Consider the following 22,387-nt stretch of genomic DNA (forward strand, 5'->3'; position numbering starts at 1 on the left):
GCTGTACCTCAATATGGGGGGGGGGGGGGTGTAAGCGGAAACTTTTTTTTTTTTTTTTGATAGTCCAAAAAATAATCGCAACGACTCAGCCAACCTAAAAGTCGCTCAGTGGGGGGGGGGGGGGGGGGGGGGGGGGAAGGGGGAGGAGGGGGGGGGGGGGGTGTAAGCGGAAACTTTTTTTTTTTTTTTGATAGTCCAAAAAATAATCGCAAAGACTCAGCCAACCGAAAAGTCGCTCAGTGGGGAGAGGGGGGGGGGGGGGGGGGGGGGGAGGGGGGGGGGGGGGGGGGGGGGGGGGGGGGGAGGGGGGGGGGGGGTAAGCAGACACTTTTTTTTTTTTTGGTCTCGAAATTTGAAAATTTGACATTTTTTTTCGTTGGGGGGGGGGGGGGGGGGGTAAGGTCACTTTACGTTAGCCGTGGGCATAATTTTATTTATTTTTATTTTTTATTAAAAAAAACAACAAAACAAAACAAAACAGGGGTTTTAGTTTTTTAAGGGGTTTTACACACATAACAATACCAAAGGGGGGATTTAAACCCCCAATCCCCCCCTCCTGCGTACGACACTGTACTGAACTGTACTACTATGTCTGTCTTTGTGTGTTGTGTGTGTGTGTGTGTTAAGAAGGGTGCACTGTATAATGTGTACGTGTATTATTTATTATGTGCATTTTGTTGGTGTCACGTGACACTGTCATGTGAGTCTATAAATGTGGTCGCCCCCTTGATAGCAGACGACGTTGCAAATGTTTATTTACAGACTCTTTGCAGGTTCGTTCACTTTGCTGTAGGCTACTTAGAGGTCCGATTTTAGTAATCTATACAAATTAAAGCTTTTAGTGACACTAGTACAATATTGTGAAGAAAACCAATAGCTTTGGTTTCCTTTACCTTAGACCTATTTGGTCTGATTGACAAAGTTCGTCTACTAGCTGTAATTAAAAAAATAAAAACATTAAGTGAATACTGTAGGCGTACCTGTTAATCATTACGTCATAGGAGCGGAGAAGGCTTCTATATAATCAATTTCGTTAGTTTGCATCTAATGTTGTGTTATGAATATGCTGTAAATATTGCTATACATCAGCAGCGGATCCAGGATTTGATTTTTTTTGGGGGGGGGGGGCGTGGAGGGCACAGCAAGCAAATTTGAAAAATAGAGAAGCAGTCGGATTCTTAAAATGCGCCCCTGGATTTGCCACTGATACATTGCATATTATTACTGTACCTTATTAATTGGTAAATAAATACTTCATATCATATAGACTTTTAATAGATTAAATGTTTATGTTTATTACCTTCGTTTTGAGCCGGAATCCTGGAGAAAACCCTTAATCAAGTTTATTTTAATTGGTTAAATTGATTATATTAAAAGGTCTTTGGAAGCACAGAGGATGAACATTATTCGAATAGAGGGGAATAGCTCTGGCATAATCCCACACCCCTTCCTGGCACTAGACTGCTCAGTACAAATAAGCTGTAAAATGTGAATGTTTTGGTGGTCCTGTTTAAACCGATTGTTTATTTTCATTTTTTTAAAATTATAAATATGATGTTTACAATATTATCACCATCCATCGATGTCAGCACCATCATCATATCCCCACCACCATCATTACACTCATCATTTTCACCACCATCACCATTATTATCAATCCGTCTTACAAACACTACCAGCCGCGACTTCCAAAGTGGGGGAGGGGGCATTAACAAGAAAGGGCACCTTCTAAGGAAAATCCTCACAGCGAAAATATACATTTTTTTTTACATTGGTATATATATATATATATATTTACCCCTATTACATTATCAGGGATGATTTTAATATTTGTTTCTCTTTTTACATCATATCGCTTAGGCATCATACTTTGAAGTTAGGTATGATGGTCTGAATATTCATTTGCGAGCGAGGAAAATCTCTAAGATTAGTGAGGTCGCAGTGCGAAAAATTACATCTTATAAAGAGGAAAAACCCGATGCTGATAGGGCTTTAAGCGAAATCTAATAACGGAAGACTAAAAAGACCTTTAATAAGTTACATAATTATCACATCTAGGCTATAATTACGAGCGAGTTTAGCGAGCGAGCTTTGGGGGGCAAAAGCTCTTAGCCGCTTGAAATTAGGGGCACGTTTACTGATGAGAGGAAAAGGGGGCACTTATCAAAATGGTTAAAAATAATAATAATAATAATAATAATAATAATAATAATAATATCTAATTTTTATATGGCGCTTATTACAAATGTCTCTAAGAGGTGAACATGGGCACTTCTCACACCTAAAAAAGAGGCACGCACCAGAGATGACTAAAAGGGATTTTATAAGAATGGGAAATGGGCATTTGCCGACGGAAAAGAGGCACCCATATTTTGATAGGGGCACTTATAAGAAGTGAAACTGGGCAGTTATGGAGAAAAAAAGGGAAATGTTCCTTATTAGAAAGGAAAAAGGAGCACATATCATGTTTAAAAGGATAATTATCAGAGGTGAAAAGGGACACTTATGAGAATAAAAAAGGGGCACTAATGATAAAGGGAATGTGCATTTGTTGAAAGAAAAGGGGCACCGATCATATTTTAATAGAGGAATGTATCGAAGGTGAAAGGGGGCTTTTATGGAAAGGGGAAGTGGCTCTTACTAAAAAGAAAATGAGGCACATGCTAAAATAAACGGGGCACTAATGAAAGATGAAGAAGGGGTAATTATGAGAAGGGAAAGGGGCTCCGTTTTAAATGGGGTCATTTATCATAAGGAAAAGGGGCACTTATTAAAAGAAAGGGGGCACATGTGAAAATATAAGGTGCGCCTACCCGAGTTAAAAAGCGTAGTTTTTAAAAGGGAAAGGGGCACTGTTTACAAAGGGGAACATGTCAAAGCAAAAGGGGAACATCTCAGATGTAAATAGGGCAATTATCAGAGGTGAAGGGGGCGCTTATCAAAAGTCAGAAAAGGCGCTTCTTGTTCCTGAGAAGGACAACTTACTAGAGATTAAAAAAGGCACTTATGAGAATGGAAAATAGACACTTATTGCAAAGGGAAATGTGAACTTGTAAAAGATAAAGGGGCACCTGTCAAAGTAAAAGGGGCACTTATCCTATGTAAAACGGGGCACTTTTGGGGTTCTTGAAGAAGTGTTGGGGCACTGTGCCCCCTGCCCCGCCCCGGAAGAGCCGCCTCTGCACTACTGTCATCAACACTAGGTCGTACATGTATACCATAATCATGGTCACCCTACCCTATCATTGCCCATCATCTCGAGTGTAAATCAATGCAATAAAGTGCTATGTAGGGGAACAATTGTACATTACAGTGGTGTTATTTTTATTTTGAGCGAACCAAATCTTGGCTCACAATCTTTATACACAATATATAAAACAAAACTCCAACAACAGCAGCAGGACTCCATAAAATTCCAATTAGCTTCAATTCTTCAACACTTTTCTCTCACTATCAATGATATTTTAAAATACTTACCAAGCGATCGATGACACTTTCGTCATCCAATTTCATAATTGTTCAAACTTCTTTTTCTCATTTAATTATTAGAAATCCTTAAGAATTGTGTTCATTTCTGTAAAGGAGGTTTTCCTTTCAGAGCTTTAGTTAATACACTCTATCATCAATTGTCAGTTTAGTTATGACTTAAACTTCCATCGTTTTTTTTTTGCCAATGCTTATACCTTTTAATTTTGACCAGAACCATTATTAGTAGGCTGATATCATTTTATTCGGCTAAAAAAAGTGTATACAAAAGAATTACAAAAAAGAACAAATCATAAAAAGCAAAGGATGACAAATCATTTTAAAAACATTATCTTGATTCTCATGAACATTTAAAAGGAGCCAGGAATGATTATGAAAACCAATTCCCATATGAAATAATTATATATCACTGACATAATTCAACCCTCTTGATTGTGTATACGTAGCCTTAATATACTCTTGACGATGTATTGAAAGCTCATGTTTATTAATTAAAGTCCCGCTTATAACGACATGAAATTAGTACTTTCGTTTTAATTTGTCAAATTACGATCCTTGTCAGACCAAATAGGCCTAAATTAAATGAAACCAAAGCTATTTTTTGTGTCTACAATATTTTACTAGTGTCCCTAAGAGCATTAATTAGATTATATAGATCGCTAAAATCAGACCTCTGAGTAGCCCACTACGAAGTGAACAACATTTACACAGTCACATGACAGTGTCACGTGACACTAACATAAAGCACGTAGAACACACGTACACATTTAACAGTATACCCATTCCTCACATTCACACACACAACACACACAACACACACAGACAGACAGAGTAGTACAGTTCAGTGAGAGCATTGAGTGGGATCGAATACAGATGACAGTTCGTACGGTTTCGAGAGTGGTTTCTGACGAAGTCGCTCTGCGGAATAAAATTAGACGATGTGACGCGTTAGTGGTAAAGAAAAAATAATCGCTTCCTGGACCATCACAAACCATTTTAACTTGTCTCAATGGATTCTCTGACCCCCTAAACCATGGTATACACACCAAAATTGTGTCTCTATGATGGAAAATAAGCCATTTTTAGGTTTCGGCGGCCATCTTGGAAAATAATAGCTTTCTGAACCTTTGATTTTGGTCTACTTTTAGTATGTTACTCCCGAGGTCGAATATTACTAGAAACCGTTGAAAAACCTTTTGTTGCACTTTTGTTGGGGCCAAACCATATATTGACCTGACTAAATTGGGCTCAGCAGATTAAGCCGATTTGAGCTGGCCGAGGCAGCGCCTCAATGCATCCAATGAACACTGACCGGTGCTATGTAATACAAAATAATGTGAAAAAAAACAAAAACAAGCATAAACATACACCCATACCTTTTTTTAAAAGCAATTTTTTTTTTTATTTCTTTAAATGTTTAATACAAACCATAACATACAATTAAATAAAATAAACGAGTTCAATATTGATGCTTTTACATAAACATAATTAAACAAAAACTTATTTGCAGTATACATAACTTAGCAACAAAGTAAACGTATAAGTAACTAAACATAATATATATGTCAATTGTAAATGTTATTCAATACATACAAAAACAAACATAAACAAATCTGGAGGTAATTTTTACTGAAACATCCCCGCCCACCCACACATATACTCATCCACCCCACCCCCCACACACACACACACACTACTCACTCAGTGGATGTCTGCTAACATTCTCAACTCAAGAAAAATATACTAAATAAGTAAATTATACAGGCCGCAAAATAGAATTACACTTTTAACAGGCTCACGGTGGAGAAGAAAACAAATCTTAATTAATCTTAAGCTGCTCACACTTTAAGAAATGTGACCCCAACTTTCCCATTCTAATTGCTATTTTCTTTTCCTCATCCCTATTCTTAAAAATGCTTTTTTTCATCTTTTCTAAAGTTGGTACTCAACCCCCCCCCCCGATCTTGACATTAATGCAACATACTTCACCATGAAAATGATAGTAATATAACCCTCCAAATATCTTAAATTATTTGTCTCTTGCCATGCTTGCGACATTTCCATCTAGTATGGTGGAATATCTAAAGCGAAAAATCACACACAAAATAAATCTACCACCCACAAACTGTAAGCAATGATCCAAAAACATTTTCCATCCCAAATTTTTATCTCCATATAAAAGACGTTTTATCCACATTATGCGCTGTATTTTAACAGACATTTCAAAATTAATCATTTTTAATCCTCCAAAGTCATAATCTTAATACATTATTGCCCGTTCAATTCCTTCTTTCCCCCTCCTTATGAATTCAAATGAAATTGTTGCAACTTATCTGTATACCCAATGAGGGACAATAACGAGAGATGAAATATAATTTAATTTTGAAAGCGCATTAGCTTTTAACAAATGTGTTTTACCCATACTAGTTAAATCTCTTTATTTCCACCATACAAGCACATTTTGTGAAATCACGTTATCCATCATATCTTCATGATGCATAAGCAAAAGTCATTCATATTCATATCACATATACTTCAGGTCAAGGGTCAACAAGTCATGTCATCAAAGGTCACATAAAGGTCATGACGCGCACGTACGCGCGCCTCAAAATTTTAAAATGCTCAAAATCACTTAACTATTAAACGAGAGTACGAATCAGGTCATTTTAAGCATTTCAAAATTTTCCGTCCGTACAGGTCGCCGCGCGCGTTGCGCGCGCTCACAACGCGTGGAAAAGCTCATATTCATTTTTTTTTACATGATTTAGATTCCTCTTACCGTAAATGACAATTTACATTACTTTCAGTCACCCTTGACCTTTCATAAGGCCGTGAGCGCGCGTCAAACTTCAAAATCCGCGCGTGCTGCTATGGGAAATATAATGCAAATTTGATCAAAAAAATTCCATTTTAAAAATCGAAATAGCTCTTCAGATAGTCAATTGACCCCCAACTTTTATATCATGATTGGAAAAAGCATGAGTTGGAGATATGATTTCATGTCTCATTTGACCCTCAATTAACTCTTGACGTCATCATAATGGCCTCCGAACTCAAAATTTCAATTTGCATATTATGACGTCAGCAGATTTTTGCAAAATTGATTGTATCTCTGTAAATATTGATCAATTTTCTTTTAAATTTTGATATGTTCTACCTGAGAATATTCTCTACGAATGTAGTTACCACAATATTTCATTTTGACAAAGGCATCATGGCATATTTTTGCAATTAATGGAGGCATGTCAATTTTTCACATTTTGCGTGTATTCTCTATGGGACATGACTTTTTCTCAAAACTGGATCTACATTCTCGTCTTTCGCGAGCAATATCTCCGTCGTTTTATCTTTGTTTACGCTGAGCTTTGAGTATGTTGTAGCTGAGACAATAAGCTATCACCAGTGTGGCCTTTTTCTCTCGATCAGATGCCGGGATCATGCTCATATTTCACTTACAAAGTGGGATTTGAGAATTCAATTTTCAGTTTACGTGTAATCTCTATGGGAAATGTTTTGGTATATCGGTAACGCACTTGACTTCCGACCTCGAGGTCCCTGGTTCGAGTCCGGGCGTCTCCAACAATTTTTTTTCTTCACTTTTTTTTCTTTTTGTCCTTTCACTCTACCATCTCCTTTGAATATTAAAACACGTACAATCGCAAATAATGTAATAAACAACCATATTTACTTTAATATTACCCTATTATCACTCGATCCATTACTTTTGGCGTGTAATCCTTATGGGAAATGACTTTTTCTCAAATCTGGATTCTACATTCTTGTCTTTTGCGAGCAATATCGCCGTCATTTCGGCTTGATTTTTGTTGATTTTTGAGTATGTTGTAGCTGAGACTATATACTATCTAAATAATCTCTCATTTTTTTCAGTCTGATGTCATCGTGGTCTGTCGATGATAATCATCAACATCATCATGATCATCATCATCATCATCGTCATCCCCATTACTATCAAGATCATCATCATCATGATCATCATGATGATCATCATTGTTTACATGTCTATATAACTCCTCCCTTTCTCAATATAATAAATATTATAATCTATCATAAGACTTGAAGACAGACCACCTAATTCGTCCCCATGACGAATTAAATTTCTAGTTAGGTGGTCTGTCAACGACAGATCACCTATTGTTTTCGTCAGAATTTTCTTTCTTTATTTATTTATTTATTATTATTATTATTATTATTCTTTATTTTTATTTATTTCTTCACACTTTTTTGTTCACAGGATAACTCAAGATCGGTTCAATCAATTTCCTTCAATTTTGGCACAGTCATAGGCCATAGTCATGAGACGTGACAGTAACATTTTCAAGGTCATCAAATTTTCATGACGTCATCCAGGCGCCATTTTGTGTTTTTTTTTGGTACTTTTTACTCATGATCATATCTTCATAACGGAAAGGCATTTCTCACTCATATTCATCATGATTAAGGTCAATATCCGTCCGGTCCATTTCAGGTCAAAAAACGCGCGCGCATGCGTACGTCCGCGCGTCAGCGCGCGCGCAAAAAAAATAAAAATGCTCCAAATCGTCTTAAATTAATTTTGCATACGTTTCAGGCCATTTCAAGCATTTTGCAAAAAAAACGCGCACACGCGGATGGGCGCGCGTTTTCGCGCGTACTGATATTTTGCAACATAGAATCGCTGAATTTTTTCTGTCATCATGTTTGACACATTTTTCCAAGCATTTTGATACCTTGTTCACCTTTTTCTGACCAGTAATAACGGAATGAGCGTCCGTTTAAGATAATGTCCGTGCGTGCGAGCTCTCGTAATGAATAGCATACATGGGCAAAAACATGCCTATACAAAATCCATTGTAGCGCTTTAGGATGCAAGTTGAACCCAATTTTTTTCTCCATATTTTGATAGAGTGTGAATTGGAAATATGATTTCATGTCTCATTTGACCCTCAATTAACTCATGACGTCATCATAATGGCCTCCCAACTCAAAATTTCAATTTGCATATTATGACGTCAGCAGATTTCTGGAAAATAGACTGTATCTCTGTCAATATTGATCAATTTTCTTTCAAAATTTGATATGATCTAGCTGAGACAATTCTCTACAAATGCAGTTACCACGATATTTCATTTTGACAAAGGCATCATGGCGTATTTTTGCGATTAAAGGAGGCATGTCAATTTTTCACATTTTGCGTGTATTCTCTATGGGACATGACTTTTTCTCAAAACTGGATTCTACATCCTGTCTTTTGCGAGCAATATCTCCGTCATTTTAGCTTTGTTTACGCTGAACTTTGAGTATGTTGTAGCTGAGACAATAAGCTATCACAAGTGTGCTCTTTATTTTTCGATCAGATGCCGGGATCATGCTCATATTTCAATTACAAAGTGGGATTTGTGCATTCCATTTTCTGTTTACGTGTAATCTCTATGGGAAATGTTTTGGTATATCGGTAACGCACTTGACTTCCGACCTCGAGGTCCCTGGTTCGAGTCCGGGCGTCTCCAACAATTTTTTTTCTTCACTTTTTTTTCTTTTGACCATTCACTCTACCATCTCCTTTGAATATTAAAACACGTACAATCGCAAATAATGTAATAAACAACCATATTTACTTTATTATTACCCTATTATCACTAGATCCATTACTTTTTGCGTGTAATCCTTATGGGAGATGACTTTTTCTCAAATCTGGATTCTACATTCTTGTCTTTTGCGAGCAATATCGCCGTTATTTCGGCTTGATTTCTGTTGATTTTTAAGTATGTTGTAGCTGAGACTATATACTATCTAAATGTTCTCTCATTTTTTTCAGTCTGATGTCATCGTGGTCTGTTGATGATAATCATCAACATCATCATGATCATCATCATCATCATCGTCATCCCCATTACTATCAAGATCATCATCATCATGATCATCATGATGATCATCATTGTTTACATGTCTATATAACTCCTCCCTTTCTCAATATAATAAATATTATAATCTATCATAAGACTTGAAGACAGACCACCTAATTCGTCCCCATGACGAATTAAATTTCTAGTTATTTATTTATTTTTCTTATTTTGACCCACTTTTTTGTTAGCAAGATAACTTTGTAATGGTTCAATAAAATGCTTTGATATTTGGCACACATATGTATAGGCATATGGACAAAACATGGTAAGGTTTTCAACCTTGACCTTGACTGATGACGTCATCTAGGCGCCATTTTGTGAAATTTTCTGAAAATCAACTCATGATCATATCTTCATAACCAAAAGGTTATCTCATTCATATTTATCATGATCAAGGTCAATATCAGTCCGGTTAATTTCAGGTCAAAAAACGCGCGCGTGCGCGTACGTCCGCGCGTCAGTGCGCGCGCAAAAATTTTAAATGCTCAAAATCGTCTCAAATTTTTTTTGCATACGTTTCAGGTCATTTTAAGCATTTTATAAAAAAAAATCGCGCACACGCACATGCGCGTGCGTTTTCGCGCGTAACATCATTACACAACATATAATCGCCATTTTTTTTTCTTTCATGATATTTCTCATATTTTTTTGAGGAATTTGATACCATGTTTATCTCTTTATGACCATTAATAACAAGATGAGCGTCAATTCAAGATAAATGTCCGTGCGCGCGAGCTCTTTTATTACATAGCATATATGGGCAAAAACATGCCTATACGAAATCCGTTATAGCTCTTTGGAATGAACCGTGACCTTCAATGTTTTTTCATATTTAGATAAAGTATGAGTCGGAAATATGATTCCATGTCTCATTTGGCCATTAAGTGTATCGTGACATCATCATAATGGCCTTGGAACTCAAAATACGAATTTGCATATAATGACGTCAGCATATTTATGTAACATTGATTGTATCTCTGTAAATATTGATCGATTTTCTTCCAAATTTCGATATGATGTAGCTGAGACAATTCTCTACAAGCTCAGTAAACACCATTTTTCATTTTGATGATGTCATCAGAGTGAAAATTTCGATTAAAGGCCTCATGTCAGAAATTTCACAATTTGCGTGTTATGACTATAGAAGGTGAATTTCGTTGACGTAATGAATCTACATGATATTGTTATTAATAATTTTAAAGCAGTTTCTCGCTTATTTTTGCTCTATTTTGTTTTCAAATTTTAGTTTACCAGCCCACCTATACTTGTTCCAAACAAGTATTATATGTCTAGTTCAATTTCATTCCTTTTAGGACTTTCAAACATTCATCTTTAGTTAATTTACCTTTACATATTTCCCTATTGTCTTCATTTAACTTTGAAATATCATTACAAAAGAAAGGGTCGTTCAGATTTATATTAGCCCTTAATTAATATAAATCTTTATAAAATAGTTTAATGTCCTCCTTATCTCTAGTAGTCTCCCCATTTTCTTTATAAACCTCCCTAATTGCACTTTTCTTTTATTCAATTTTAACAACTGTTCGAAATATTGCGTATTGTTTCCTCAATCTTAAAACCAAGCTGCTCTTGATCTTATTTTAATGCCCTGTCGAGAAAAATCATACAATTTATTTAATTTATCTCTTTTCTCCTCAATACAATCAACAATATATTTAGTGGGTCACACTAACAGTTCGCCTTCTAAATCCTTAATTTGTCTCTCAAACAGTTCTATTTCAACCCTCCTTACTTTGCCTTTTTCCGCGAGTATGTTATAATGAAGTCTCTCATTTTCGTCTTTAAAAAATCCCACAATACTCATTTATTCAAATTCTGTAACAACCATTCAGCTTTTAATTCCTGTATTTCCTTATTTATATTAGCCCTTAATGAATATAAATCGTTATAAAATAGTTTAATTTCCTCCTTGTCTCTAGTAGTCTCCCCATTTTTTTTTAAACCTCCCTAATTACACTTTTCTTTTATTCAATTTTAACAACTGTTCGAAATATTGCGTATTGTTTCCTCAATCTTAAAACCAAGCTGCTCTTGATCTTATTTTAATGCCCTGTCGAGAAAAATCATACAATTTATTTAATTAATCTCTTTTCTCCTCAATACAATCAACAATATATTTAGTGGGTCCCACTAACAGTTCGCCTTCTAAATCCTTAATTTGTCTCTCGAACAGTTCTATTTCAACCCTCCTTACTTTGCCTTTTTCCGCGAGTATGTTATAATGAAGTCTCTCATTTTCGTCTTTAAAAAATCCCACAATACTCATTTATTCAAATTCTGAAATGACCATTCAGCTTTTAATTCCTGTATTTCCTTATTTATCTCTTCAACAAAATCTTTATCCATACATAAACTACTATTAAATTTCCAATATGATATCCCCAAAACAAACTTATCAACCAAATAATTAAATTATAGCCTAACGCCACAATGATCTGGCGCAATAGATGTCAAAATCTCACACGTATCCATCAAATTGTCAACACTACAAGGTATAAACCAATAATCTAAACGACTTTGCACAACCGGCCACTTTTGTCGAAAAGTAAATTTCTTCACATTCGGATATCTTTTTCTCCATATATATTTTAAATCGTATTCATTTAAAAATTCCTTAATCAAATCCATAACCCGAGATTTCGTAGGTGTTTTTGACCCCACATAATCTAATTGTCCATCCAATATACTATTGAAATCACCTCCTATTAAAACTAAATAGTCCCGATCACACTGATCAAAAATACTTTCATCTAACTTCTTCAAAAATTCAATTAGTAAAGTTTCTTATCCCTCGTTGTAAAATAAACATTACCCATTAGCATTTTAACCCTTTGAATTTCACCTTTAAAAATAATGTATCTCCCCTCTTCATCTACTTCAATCTTGTTTTCTTCAAAATCTAAATGATTAGAAAATAAAATAAGAACCCCTCTACTATAGTTTGACCCATGACTAAAAAACATTGGCCCTCCCCAATCTTGTTTCCACCGCTCTCCTATCTCTACTGTACTACATGTTTCTTATAAGAAAATTATAATATTCTTTTTACTTTTGCACCATTCAAAAATATTCACTCTTTTTAACCTATCTCTTATTCGTCTAACATTTAACAATTTCACTGCCATGTTATTTTATGGGTAATTGTATCCATCACCTTACATCCATAAACTCTAAAGAAGCTTCCACATAATCTGTTTCCCCCGTGAACAAATGTATAGAAAAAACTATCTGCAGCCAAACATACATCATACTTATCGTCGAATTATATTAACAAAATGTAGGCAGATTCAACCCCGTACCACACAAACCACCGCATTTATACACACAAGCATATTCACTACACACACAACACCCCCACACAAAAAACCCAAATCTGCTCTTTAGTATACATATACGTTTACATCCGAGAGCAAGAGACTCCCCATTTCCCTGTCAATTAACTAGATCAATGACAGAACTCCTAATCTCAATTATAAACATTTCTTCTCTCACAAGTCGATGATAAATACGTTGCCTTGTTAAATAACCACAATTTATTTAAAGAAATATATTACAAAGAGTTTTTATTCCTTAAAAAATGCCTTGAGACCCCGAATACTGCCAACCCCTCACTAAATAATACTCCGCCACCAGGCCTCACATGCAAAAGCTTTAGTTGGGGGAGCAAAACGGTCAATACTCGACAAACATTGATCTCGTGAGAGAAAAGGCTGTCTTCACTTCATAAATAAATGTATAAAAGTATGACAGACCATGATGTAGTTTACTGAGATAGAATTTGTATACAAGTATTAACTATATGCATATGCCTCTGAAAAGAGCCTTGTCGCTCCATATCTGATCTGATTTGCATTTGATTCTGCAAAATCCAATTTACCTGAAATATATGGATTTACATCGGTCAAAGAAAAGACCACGTGGGAGAAAAGTCTCTTCTCTCTTCAAGGCGTGCCTTGACATTGTAATAAAGAGTTGCTATCATTGACCAAGTTCTATAATTTGCATAATATGCCTCACCAATGAATGAATAGACCGACACACGCACCTGATCCCAATTTGTATGCACTCCCTAAACAACTCCTAAAGGGCGTTTCCGACAACTCGAAAGAACACCAAACGTCAGCCCGACATAATGGCCCGAATTCACAAAGGAGGTTTGTCGACAAACCTTGTTTATGTACGTCGTATGACGCGTTTTTACGCGTTTTTTAAAAACCTGGTTTGTAAAGAACAAAAGGAGGTTTGTCGTGAATACGGGCCAATGATAGGCAATAATGCATACCGGATCCCCACACGTTCCTCCCTCTCAAAACATCACACCACCACCTGGCTTAAAAAAAGTTTTAAATATGTATCAGTCATTTACTAAGATATTTGAATTTACATAGATTGCGTTATCGAAATAAAGCTCATCGTAATATAAAAAAGCCGTCGTTACCCAGATACTATGGCATCGTATAAAGGCGTTGCAATAGACATCGTGAAAGAAAGCGGACTTTCAAAAGAGTATCCAATCATCTACCAAACTATTTGAATTTACATAGACTGTGTTTTAAAAAAAATGAAATAGTCGATATATTGTATAAGCACCTCGTGAAGGAAATGTCTCTTCTCACTTAAGGCGTGATTAGAATTGTAATACAATCCTGTTGCCATTTTATTCCATTATAATACCAAGTTATATACTTTGCTTATCATGAGTTACAAATGATGAACGGACAGACCCTCTCACCAATCATAATTGCATACCCTAAAAGAAAGGGCGAATTAAAACCATTACCGCCATTCCGAGAACCTTTTTAATTCAGACGTGGCATTGCATTTGAATGTATGATGCTATGTTTACAAAAGGTTTAAGGGAAGTACCTTGCAATAAAGCTCATTGTAATACCAAGAGCCGTCGTTACCCAGATATTATGTTTTGCATAAAAAGGCGTTACAACAAAGTACTTGAATTTACATAGACTTGCGTTATAAAATAATGAAATAGTCAATAAAATACTGTTTAAGCATGCTTTGAAGAAAACGTTTCTTCTCACTTCAGGCATGCAGGCCTAGGGTCGTAATACAAATCTTGCTACCATTAAAAAAAATACCAAGTTATATAATTTGCATATCATGCATCGCAAAATGATGAACAAATGATGAAGGACTACTGCCTATTCGAAATAACAACAGGGAATGTATCCGGACCGGTCCCCAAGCATTTTAGCCCCCTCAATAAACAACGCCACCTGGCACCATTGAAATATTTTGGAAACCTCACTCCTACACATACTTATACCCTCTATTCCACAAGTGGCAAAGCTTATAAAAAAAAAAAGGAACGGAAACCAACAGCCCTTGGCACGACAATCTTATTAAAATATTGTTATTGCTTTGTTTAGGACAATTAATGCACAACCTCTGGCAAAAAAAGAACATTAGTCTGAAAAATCCACATTTTCTCTCAATGTTGTCACTTCATCTCCAATATTCATCATGTAAGGCATTATGGAGACGAAGTTGCCCACAAATCAAACCTCGCCTTCCACATACCCAACAGCGATGAGAAACCCGAGGCTTCACTTTATATTTCATATACACTACGATTATGTCATAAATTATCAGACAAAATGTGTGTGATATTAACTCTTGGTAAACGTCAATAATCTTCTCAATTTTTGTATCATTTCTTTAAAACTAAATAAACAAACAGAATATGTATTTATGTATAAACATTTTGTTCTTCTTAAAAAAAATCAAAAAAAATCACTGTCATAAACGTGACAGGCAAGTTTATTAAACCCAAACATTTCACATTGGCTAATGTATAGTACAAAAAATACTTTATAACTAGTACACACACACACACACACGCACACGCACACAAGGAATAAGGAGAGATGATGAATTGTAGAGAAATGTTGCACAACTTATTATAAAGATTACTTAATACCTTCTGATGGAACAATGCAAAGCAACGTTGCGCCTGAATGAGAGTATTGGATATTTTACAAATAGGTTAGATAATTTTTACAGTACTTTTTTTTTCCACCATAAGGGGAGAAATAAAATTTCAACTTGGTGGTTTAATGTATTAAAGAAGGCTTTCAAAGCATAAACCCCCTTTTACAATCAAGATACCTCATACAGTGAAACACATCATAAATCATTAAATGCCCTTTGTATTCATCTTTGAAATGACATTGACATGTTGCGCGAATTCAGAAAACGTTTTGAATTGCAAGAGGGATGCATACTTGCCCTTTAGATGAATAAATTTGGAAAACAAAATTATCTTTAATAACTTTATGTTCGGAATGTTCGATGGAATGCATGTGTTTCACAATATATAGTTTTTTTGTATTGCTTTCTCAAAATTATTCGTCGTAAAAATACTATGTCCCTTTTGCACCCAACATTACATTCTATAGAACTGTGCAGGAATCATGAATATGTCATGTTTGTCCTATCTGTGATATTTAACGTTGGCAGTGTCCTAATATTCACATTATGCAAGGAAACCTGTTTACTTTCTAGAGTTTACTGTCAGACACCATTAAGTGACTGACTGACATCTTTCTTTTCTATGGTAATAACATACTTGAACTGTAACAGGTAAAAAACAGGTACATGAGCGTTTGTCTACATCAATAACCCACTACTTGTAATGGCCAAAATTAAACTGATTGAATCTTTGTGCAGCACAAAACGTACATGTAAAAAGGGTCTACAAATCAGATTATTACTTAAGTGATTTGAAATTTTCGTTTTGAGGAAAGTTCTAAATTAGTAATTCCTTTCAAATGCCATTGGAATTAACCTTTCATTTGTTTGGCCTGCAAATGGGACATAGCAAATTTAAACGAAATTTTGTTTAATGGGGAATGCTGCCGAGATAAACTGTGTCAAAATACAATATGTATGTTATAATTTCGAAAATGAACAAAATATCGAGTAATAAGCATATCTAGGATGTAATGATTAGAATATACTTTTTTTGGTGGACAGTTGCTAAAATCGATTTTGATTTATCATTATCGATTTACCAATACCAATGACCCCCCCAAAAATGTTATTTTTGGGGGGTCATTTTCTAAACAATATATGTGACCTTATTCGAACCTTTAATTTAAGATCGTTTATTTTCAATCTCGCTTTAGGCCACTCTTGATTCTTCACTTTTCAAGAAAATCTTTAATTTCTCTTTCTCTAGTCCTGCTCTCATCGCTTCTTCTATTTCACGCCGCATTTTAACCTTTTCACTTTCTGCCTCCTTAACTTCTTTTTCCTCCGCCTTCCTCTTTTCTTCTTCTTTTGTAATCTTAATATGGTCCTGCATCTTCTCTTTAGCCATTTCAGCGTTATGTTCTACTCCTTTGACTATCCTTGCTTCTTTATTTTTTCGGATCAAGTTCGCTTTCTCCTTTTCTAATTCTGCTTTCATTTCCTCTTCTATTTCCCGCCTCATTCTAGCTTTTTCTATTTCTCTGTCAGCTCTCTCTTTCTCTGCTTTCATCGCCATTCTTGCTTTTTCTATTTCCCGCCTCAATGTAGCCTTTTCTTCTTCCCACTTTTCTTTTTCGCTTTCTGCCTTCATTTCCATGTTTGCTTCTTCTATTTCCCGCCTCATTCTAGCCTTTTCAACTTCTATTTCTTCTTCTTTTGCAATCTTAATATGGTCCTGCATTTTTTTTTTTGCCATTTCAGCGTTTTGTTCTACTCCTTTGACAATCCTTGCTTCTTTATTTATTCGGATCAAGTCCGCTTTCTCCTTCTCTAATTCTGCTTTCATTTCCTCTTCTATTTCCCGCCTCATTCTAGCCTTTTCTACTTCTCTGTCAGCTCTCTCTTTCTCTGCTTTCATCGCCATTCTTGCTTTTTCTATTTCCCGCCTCAATGTAGCCTTTTCTTCTTCCCATTTTTCTTTTTCGCTTTCTGCCTCCATTTCCATGTTTGCTTTTTCTATTTCCCGCCTTATTCTAGCCATTTCAAATTCTCTCTTGACTCTCTCCTTCTCTGATATCACCGCTTTTCTCGCTTTTTCTAATTCCCGCCTCATTCTAGCTTTTTCTTCTTCCCATTTTTCTCTGTTGCTTTCTGCCACCATTTCCATTCTTGCTTCTTCTATTTCCCGCCTCATTTTATCCTTTTCCTGCTCTCTCTCAAATCTCTTCTTTTCTCTTGTTACCGCCATTCTTGCTTCTTCCACTTCTCGCATAATTTTTGCTTTTTCTTCTTCCCATTTTTCTTTTTCGCTTTCTGCCTTCATTTCTTTGTTTGCTTCTTCCTCGTCTCGCATCTTTTTAGCCTTTTCCGCTTCTTTTTCCAATCTCTCTTTCTCTACTTTCAGTGACCTCTTTTCCTCCTCTTCTAGTTTTGACTTTCTCTCATTTTCTTCTGTAATTGCTCTTTCTTCTCTTTCTTCTATCTCAATCTCCTCTCTCAACTTGAATATCCGATCACCCTGCTTGATACAAAGCCTCATCAGCGTGAGGAGAGCTAGTTGGTGGTCATGACTTAACTCGGTGTTTTTGTCGGTGATGTTAGCAACTTCAAAGGTATCTATGATTCCCGCCGCTCTAGTGACGACATACATGTTGTCCAGCTGTTCAGGCGTCGCCTCGTCAACATGAGTTAGTACTCCGATGGGGAATCGTCCTTCAGTTTAATGAAGACATAACAAAAAAAGTAAACAAGACAAAAGGCAATTCGACTTGTTTGTATGTGTTAATACATCAAGCCTTGATGGCCCGGTCACACCAAACATATACCAGTAACGTTTGCCAACATATGTGAATTTCGCCAACACGCTATCGCACGTTTACATATTAAGTTAGCGGTAGGTTTGGTATAAGTTGTATACGTTAAAAGCACAATGGTATAAGCTGGCGTACGTTGTTGTACGCAGAGGCCGAAATAAATTGTTGTGCATGCTCGAAATTGTCAAACGTCGACATACATTGGCATGAAGGTATACTGTACATCTAACTTATTGATAACATCCGTTGGGCATAGGTCGGGAGCGCTGGATATGCGCTGGTCATACGCTGTAATTCGCTGTCATATGCTGTCATAAGTTAGTGAAGGTTTATAATATGTTATGCATACACCCAAATTACCCGTGGTGCAGAATTTTCGATGTTTTTTTTTTTTTTTTTTTTGGGGGGGGGGGGGGGGGGGGGCGTATGCCGACATTTTCACATTGTTTCATGATTTTTCATACGCTAGCTATAAGTTTCTTTAAAACTTCATAGTGTGACCGGGTCATAACGTGCGTGCAACATTCGCCAAACCGAAACGTGCGGAGAACTTCTGCCGTTGACTACCGTTAATCAAGTCCATTCATTTACGAACGGTTGTCCAAAATAAGATGTAGATGGCGTTAACCAGTATTTCGTCAGGATACACCACCTAATGCCCGCGTCACACTGTCTCGAAGTTGACACAAGATGGACACACGATGAAGGAAAATTCCAAATTCGGCTCTGATCGTAAACACATCGGGCCATAACGGGCCGTTCGTGAGGGCATCTGAGGCAATTGTATGAACCCCGGTGGATTTTTCAGGCTCCGGCAGCAACTTCGTGAGCGGTGACAAAATCTTTGGCGTGCCAAAAATTTGCCCGAAGACCTTGCAAAGGTTCATTTTCGTGTTGTATCCGTGTGTCCATGTTGCCCTTTGTAAGGTCATCGTGAGGGCATTTTGTCAAATCGTGTCATCTTCGTAATTACTTCGTTTAATCATCGGTGCCATCGAGCACTTATCCCCTCACGAAGACACTACGAAGGAAACAAGAAGCTGCCCGAATGTCTTCGGAAGGCAACACGACTACGTGAAACCCTCGCAATGCCATCGTGTAGCCATCGTATTATAGTACGATGACTTCCAGATGGGACCACGGTGTCGGCGAAGACAGCCAAATTTAAGTAGCTCAAACGTTTCCCATGTGTCATGGTAAGGTGGACATATGTTGCAATAAGCTATGTATTTTTCGTATCTATACTGATTTTTTTTTTCAGATTCAATATATCATGTTATAATAATAATAATAGAGTATATTTGTGTTGCGCATAATAAATTGTAAATTTCTCTATGCGCTTTACAGTTTTGTACAATCATAACAATTTGAATGTATAAACAACACTAATACAACAATAAATAACAAAATAGATAAGCAAATGACAAAAAATATTCATGAAAAAGTAAACCAATTAATGCACCTATAATTACACCTATTAAATCAATTAACATTACATATAACAAATTCAACAAACGGACAGACACTCATCATGTCGAATCTGCCTCCCAACCAGTAACGGACAAATCAACTCTAGGAGACCCTTGAAAACAAATAGGTTTTCAGGGCTCTTCCAAAGCCGTCAATGCTTCCAACAACTCGAAGCTGGTCAGAAAGCTGATTCCACAAGACAGGCGCTGCCGTTGAAAAGGCACGAGAACCATATGTTTCGGTTGATGTGGTAGGGACAGTCAGGAGATTCTTTGTTGAGGAGCGAAGATTTCTACGGGGTATGTAAGAGCAAATGATATCATGAAGATAAGTCGGGGATTTAAGAATTATTACCTTGTAACACAACATAAGAACTTTATACACAATTCTTTCTTTTACAGGTAACTAATGAAGGCGAGTTGACATGGGTGTTACTAGATCTCTCCCCCTTGCTCGTTCAACAAGTCTTGCAACACTATTTTGGACAATTTGCAATTTTCTTATATCTTTCTCAGCTAAACCAAACAATAGAGCATTACAGCAATCAATCCTAGAGGAAACAAATGCATGAATTAATATCACAGTTGTTTTCTCTTTTCGGGGGCGATAAATGCCACTTTACACCTCTGACAATTTCCTTTTAAACAATGATACGGGCTCCTTGTCCTATCTAACTGGGGCCTATCCCCTTTTCATTAATGCCCATGTTCAACTCTTGTGAACGCCTCTATCAAAATCTGAAGGGGTGCCCCAATTCCGTCGACAAATGCCCATTTACCATTCTCATAAGTGCCTTTTTTAATCCCTGGTGAGTGCTTCTTTTCAGGTATAAGAAATAAAAGTGTTTTATCCTTTTCGATATTAAGTGTCCCTATTCTTCTCTTTTTAAACGTGTCCCAAATTTAAAGTGATTATTAGGGCATTTTCTCCCAAAGCTCGCTCGCTACACTCACTCGAATTGATTTCATAGATGATATAACTATGTTACTTATCAAAGGTCTTTTCAGTCTTTCGTTATGAGAATGTGAGTATAACCCCGTCAGGATTGGATTTCGAACAAGTATGTTTTTGCACTGCGACCTCACAAATCTTAACATTTTTCCTTAATGCTTTAATAATATCTTGTATGATGGACAAAGAAAAATAAATATTGAAAGCATCCCTGTTAATGTTACCACAATGTAGAGGTGCCCTTTTTAGTTGGTTCGGTCCCCCAATTTGGAAGTCGGTCCGACGCCTCTGCTATGCGCATCATTAATCTCCGATCAGCAATTGAATTTCCCACCGTCGGACGAAGGTTTTATGCCATTGGGAGGTCACGTGACGTCTTCGTGACCTAGTTGGAACGCATCGTACTCTCAATACGACGTCGCGTAGCCATTGTGTGGCCTTCGTGAGTGGTTCGGGTGCCATCGTGTGACCTTATGGAGGCATCATACTCGTTTCGGCTGTTGGTTGGCTGTTGACCAAGTTCGGGGCCATCTTCGTGCGAAGTTCAAATTTCCTTCATCGTGTGTCCAACTTATGTCAACTTCGGGACAGTGTGACGCGGGCATGAAAGAAATGATCATTTTATAATTTTGGTAACAATAGTCTATCTCATCCAAGGAATATCCACTAAGTGATGATAATATACACGACTAGGCATATTTATTCTGCCCAACAATTATATTTAGACATATAAACATAAAAAACTCAAAGTACAAATGGATCCAAATCACTTGATCGAATTCTCGTGTATCTTGTTGAATTATTCTAGAAGGTTGTAATTATGTACCTATGTGACTACCTTTAATAAGTATGTGAATAAAGGTGTTTTTTTTTCCGTGGAGTCCCCAAAGCTTCAAACAAGTTTTCTATTGAATCCTATAATTTAGTGTTAACATCAGAAACAGTTTAGCACTTACCTTGCCATGTGAACAGCTCTTTCACAAGCTTTGGTAGTAAAGAAAAGACTGCTCGGGGGTTATGGGCACTGCAATAGGAGAGTGATTAGTTAAATATTGCTTGCTCCGCTGTACAATATAATGCGAAATTGAACCGAAAAATCAGTAGGAAATATTGGTTTCCTATTCCGTATACCGTGCAAAAAAAGAAAAACAATTGTGTATGGACTTTCCATAATCATAAAACGTGTATGTATCCACTGATGACAACGCTAACGGCATTTAAAACTATTTCGTCCTTGCATTGTACATGAGAGTGGAATTAAGCCCGTTCACAATGGTGTAGGTGAATTTCATGATTGCACTTTTCACCGATCAGGGGGATAATAAGAACCCACAATTAATTCAGAATTCAGAAAGGTTGAAATATAATTGTCCGAGAGAAATATCTATTCTATCAGTGGCGGAGCTACTGCTCGAAAATGCCCTTAAAAGATTATGTTATTATGTGAATGCATCTCTTACAACAGTTTATGATAAAGAAAATCACGATTTGATTTTATATTGAATATAAAACCTGTCAGTAAACAGAAACTGACCCTTTATGAGCATGATCATACAAATTGAAGACAGACCACCTAATTCGTCCCCATGACGATTTGAATTTTTAGTTATTCTTTATTAGGTGGTCTGTCTTTGACAGACTACCTATTGTTTTTGTCAGAATTTTCTTTCTTTATTATTTATTTATTCTTTATTTTTATTTATTTTTCTTTTTGACCTTTCACTCTACCATTTCCTTTGAATATTAAAACACGTAAAATCTCAAATAATGTAATAAACAACCACATTTACCTTATTATTACCATATTATCAC

General features: G+C 36.3%; 1 protein-coding gene across 1 annotated transcript in view; it reads right to left on the reverse strand.

The window, feature by feature from the left end:
• Nucleotides 1-21,106, reverse strand: part of LOC105443038 (calponin homology domain-containing protein DDB_G0272472-like) — a 31,228-nt gene extending 10,122 nt beyond the window's left edge. Inside the window, exons 1-4 of the mRNA XM_030993151.1 lie at nucleotides 21,064-21,106; nucleotides 17,859-18,053; nucleotides 16,651-17,792; nucleotides 9,153-9,218 (exon numbers count right to left, since the gene is read on the reverse strand). Coding sequence (XP_030849011.1) covers nucleotides 9,153-9,218; nucleotides 16,651-17,792; nucleotides 17,859-18,053; nucleotides 21,064-21,106 — 1,446 coding nt within the window. The remainder of the gene's footprint in view (nucleotides 1-9,152; nucleotides 9,219-16,650; nucleotides 17,793-17,858; nucleotides 18,054-21,063) is intronic.
• Between the last annotated feature and the right edge of the window lie 1,281 nt (nucleotides 21,107-22,387).

Source organism: Strongylocentrotus purpuratus, unplaced genomic scaffold (assembly GCF_000002235.5).
Source record: "Strongylocentrotus purpuratus isolate Spur 01 unplaced genomic scaffold, Spur_5.0 spur5_scaffold_20, whole genome shotgun sequence".
Classification (NCBI taxonomy): Eukaryota; Metazoa; Echinodermata; class Echinoidea; order Camarodonta; family Strongylocentrotidae; genus Strongylocentrotus; species Strongylocentrotus purpuratus.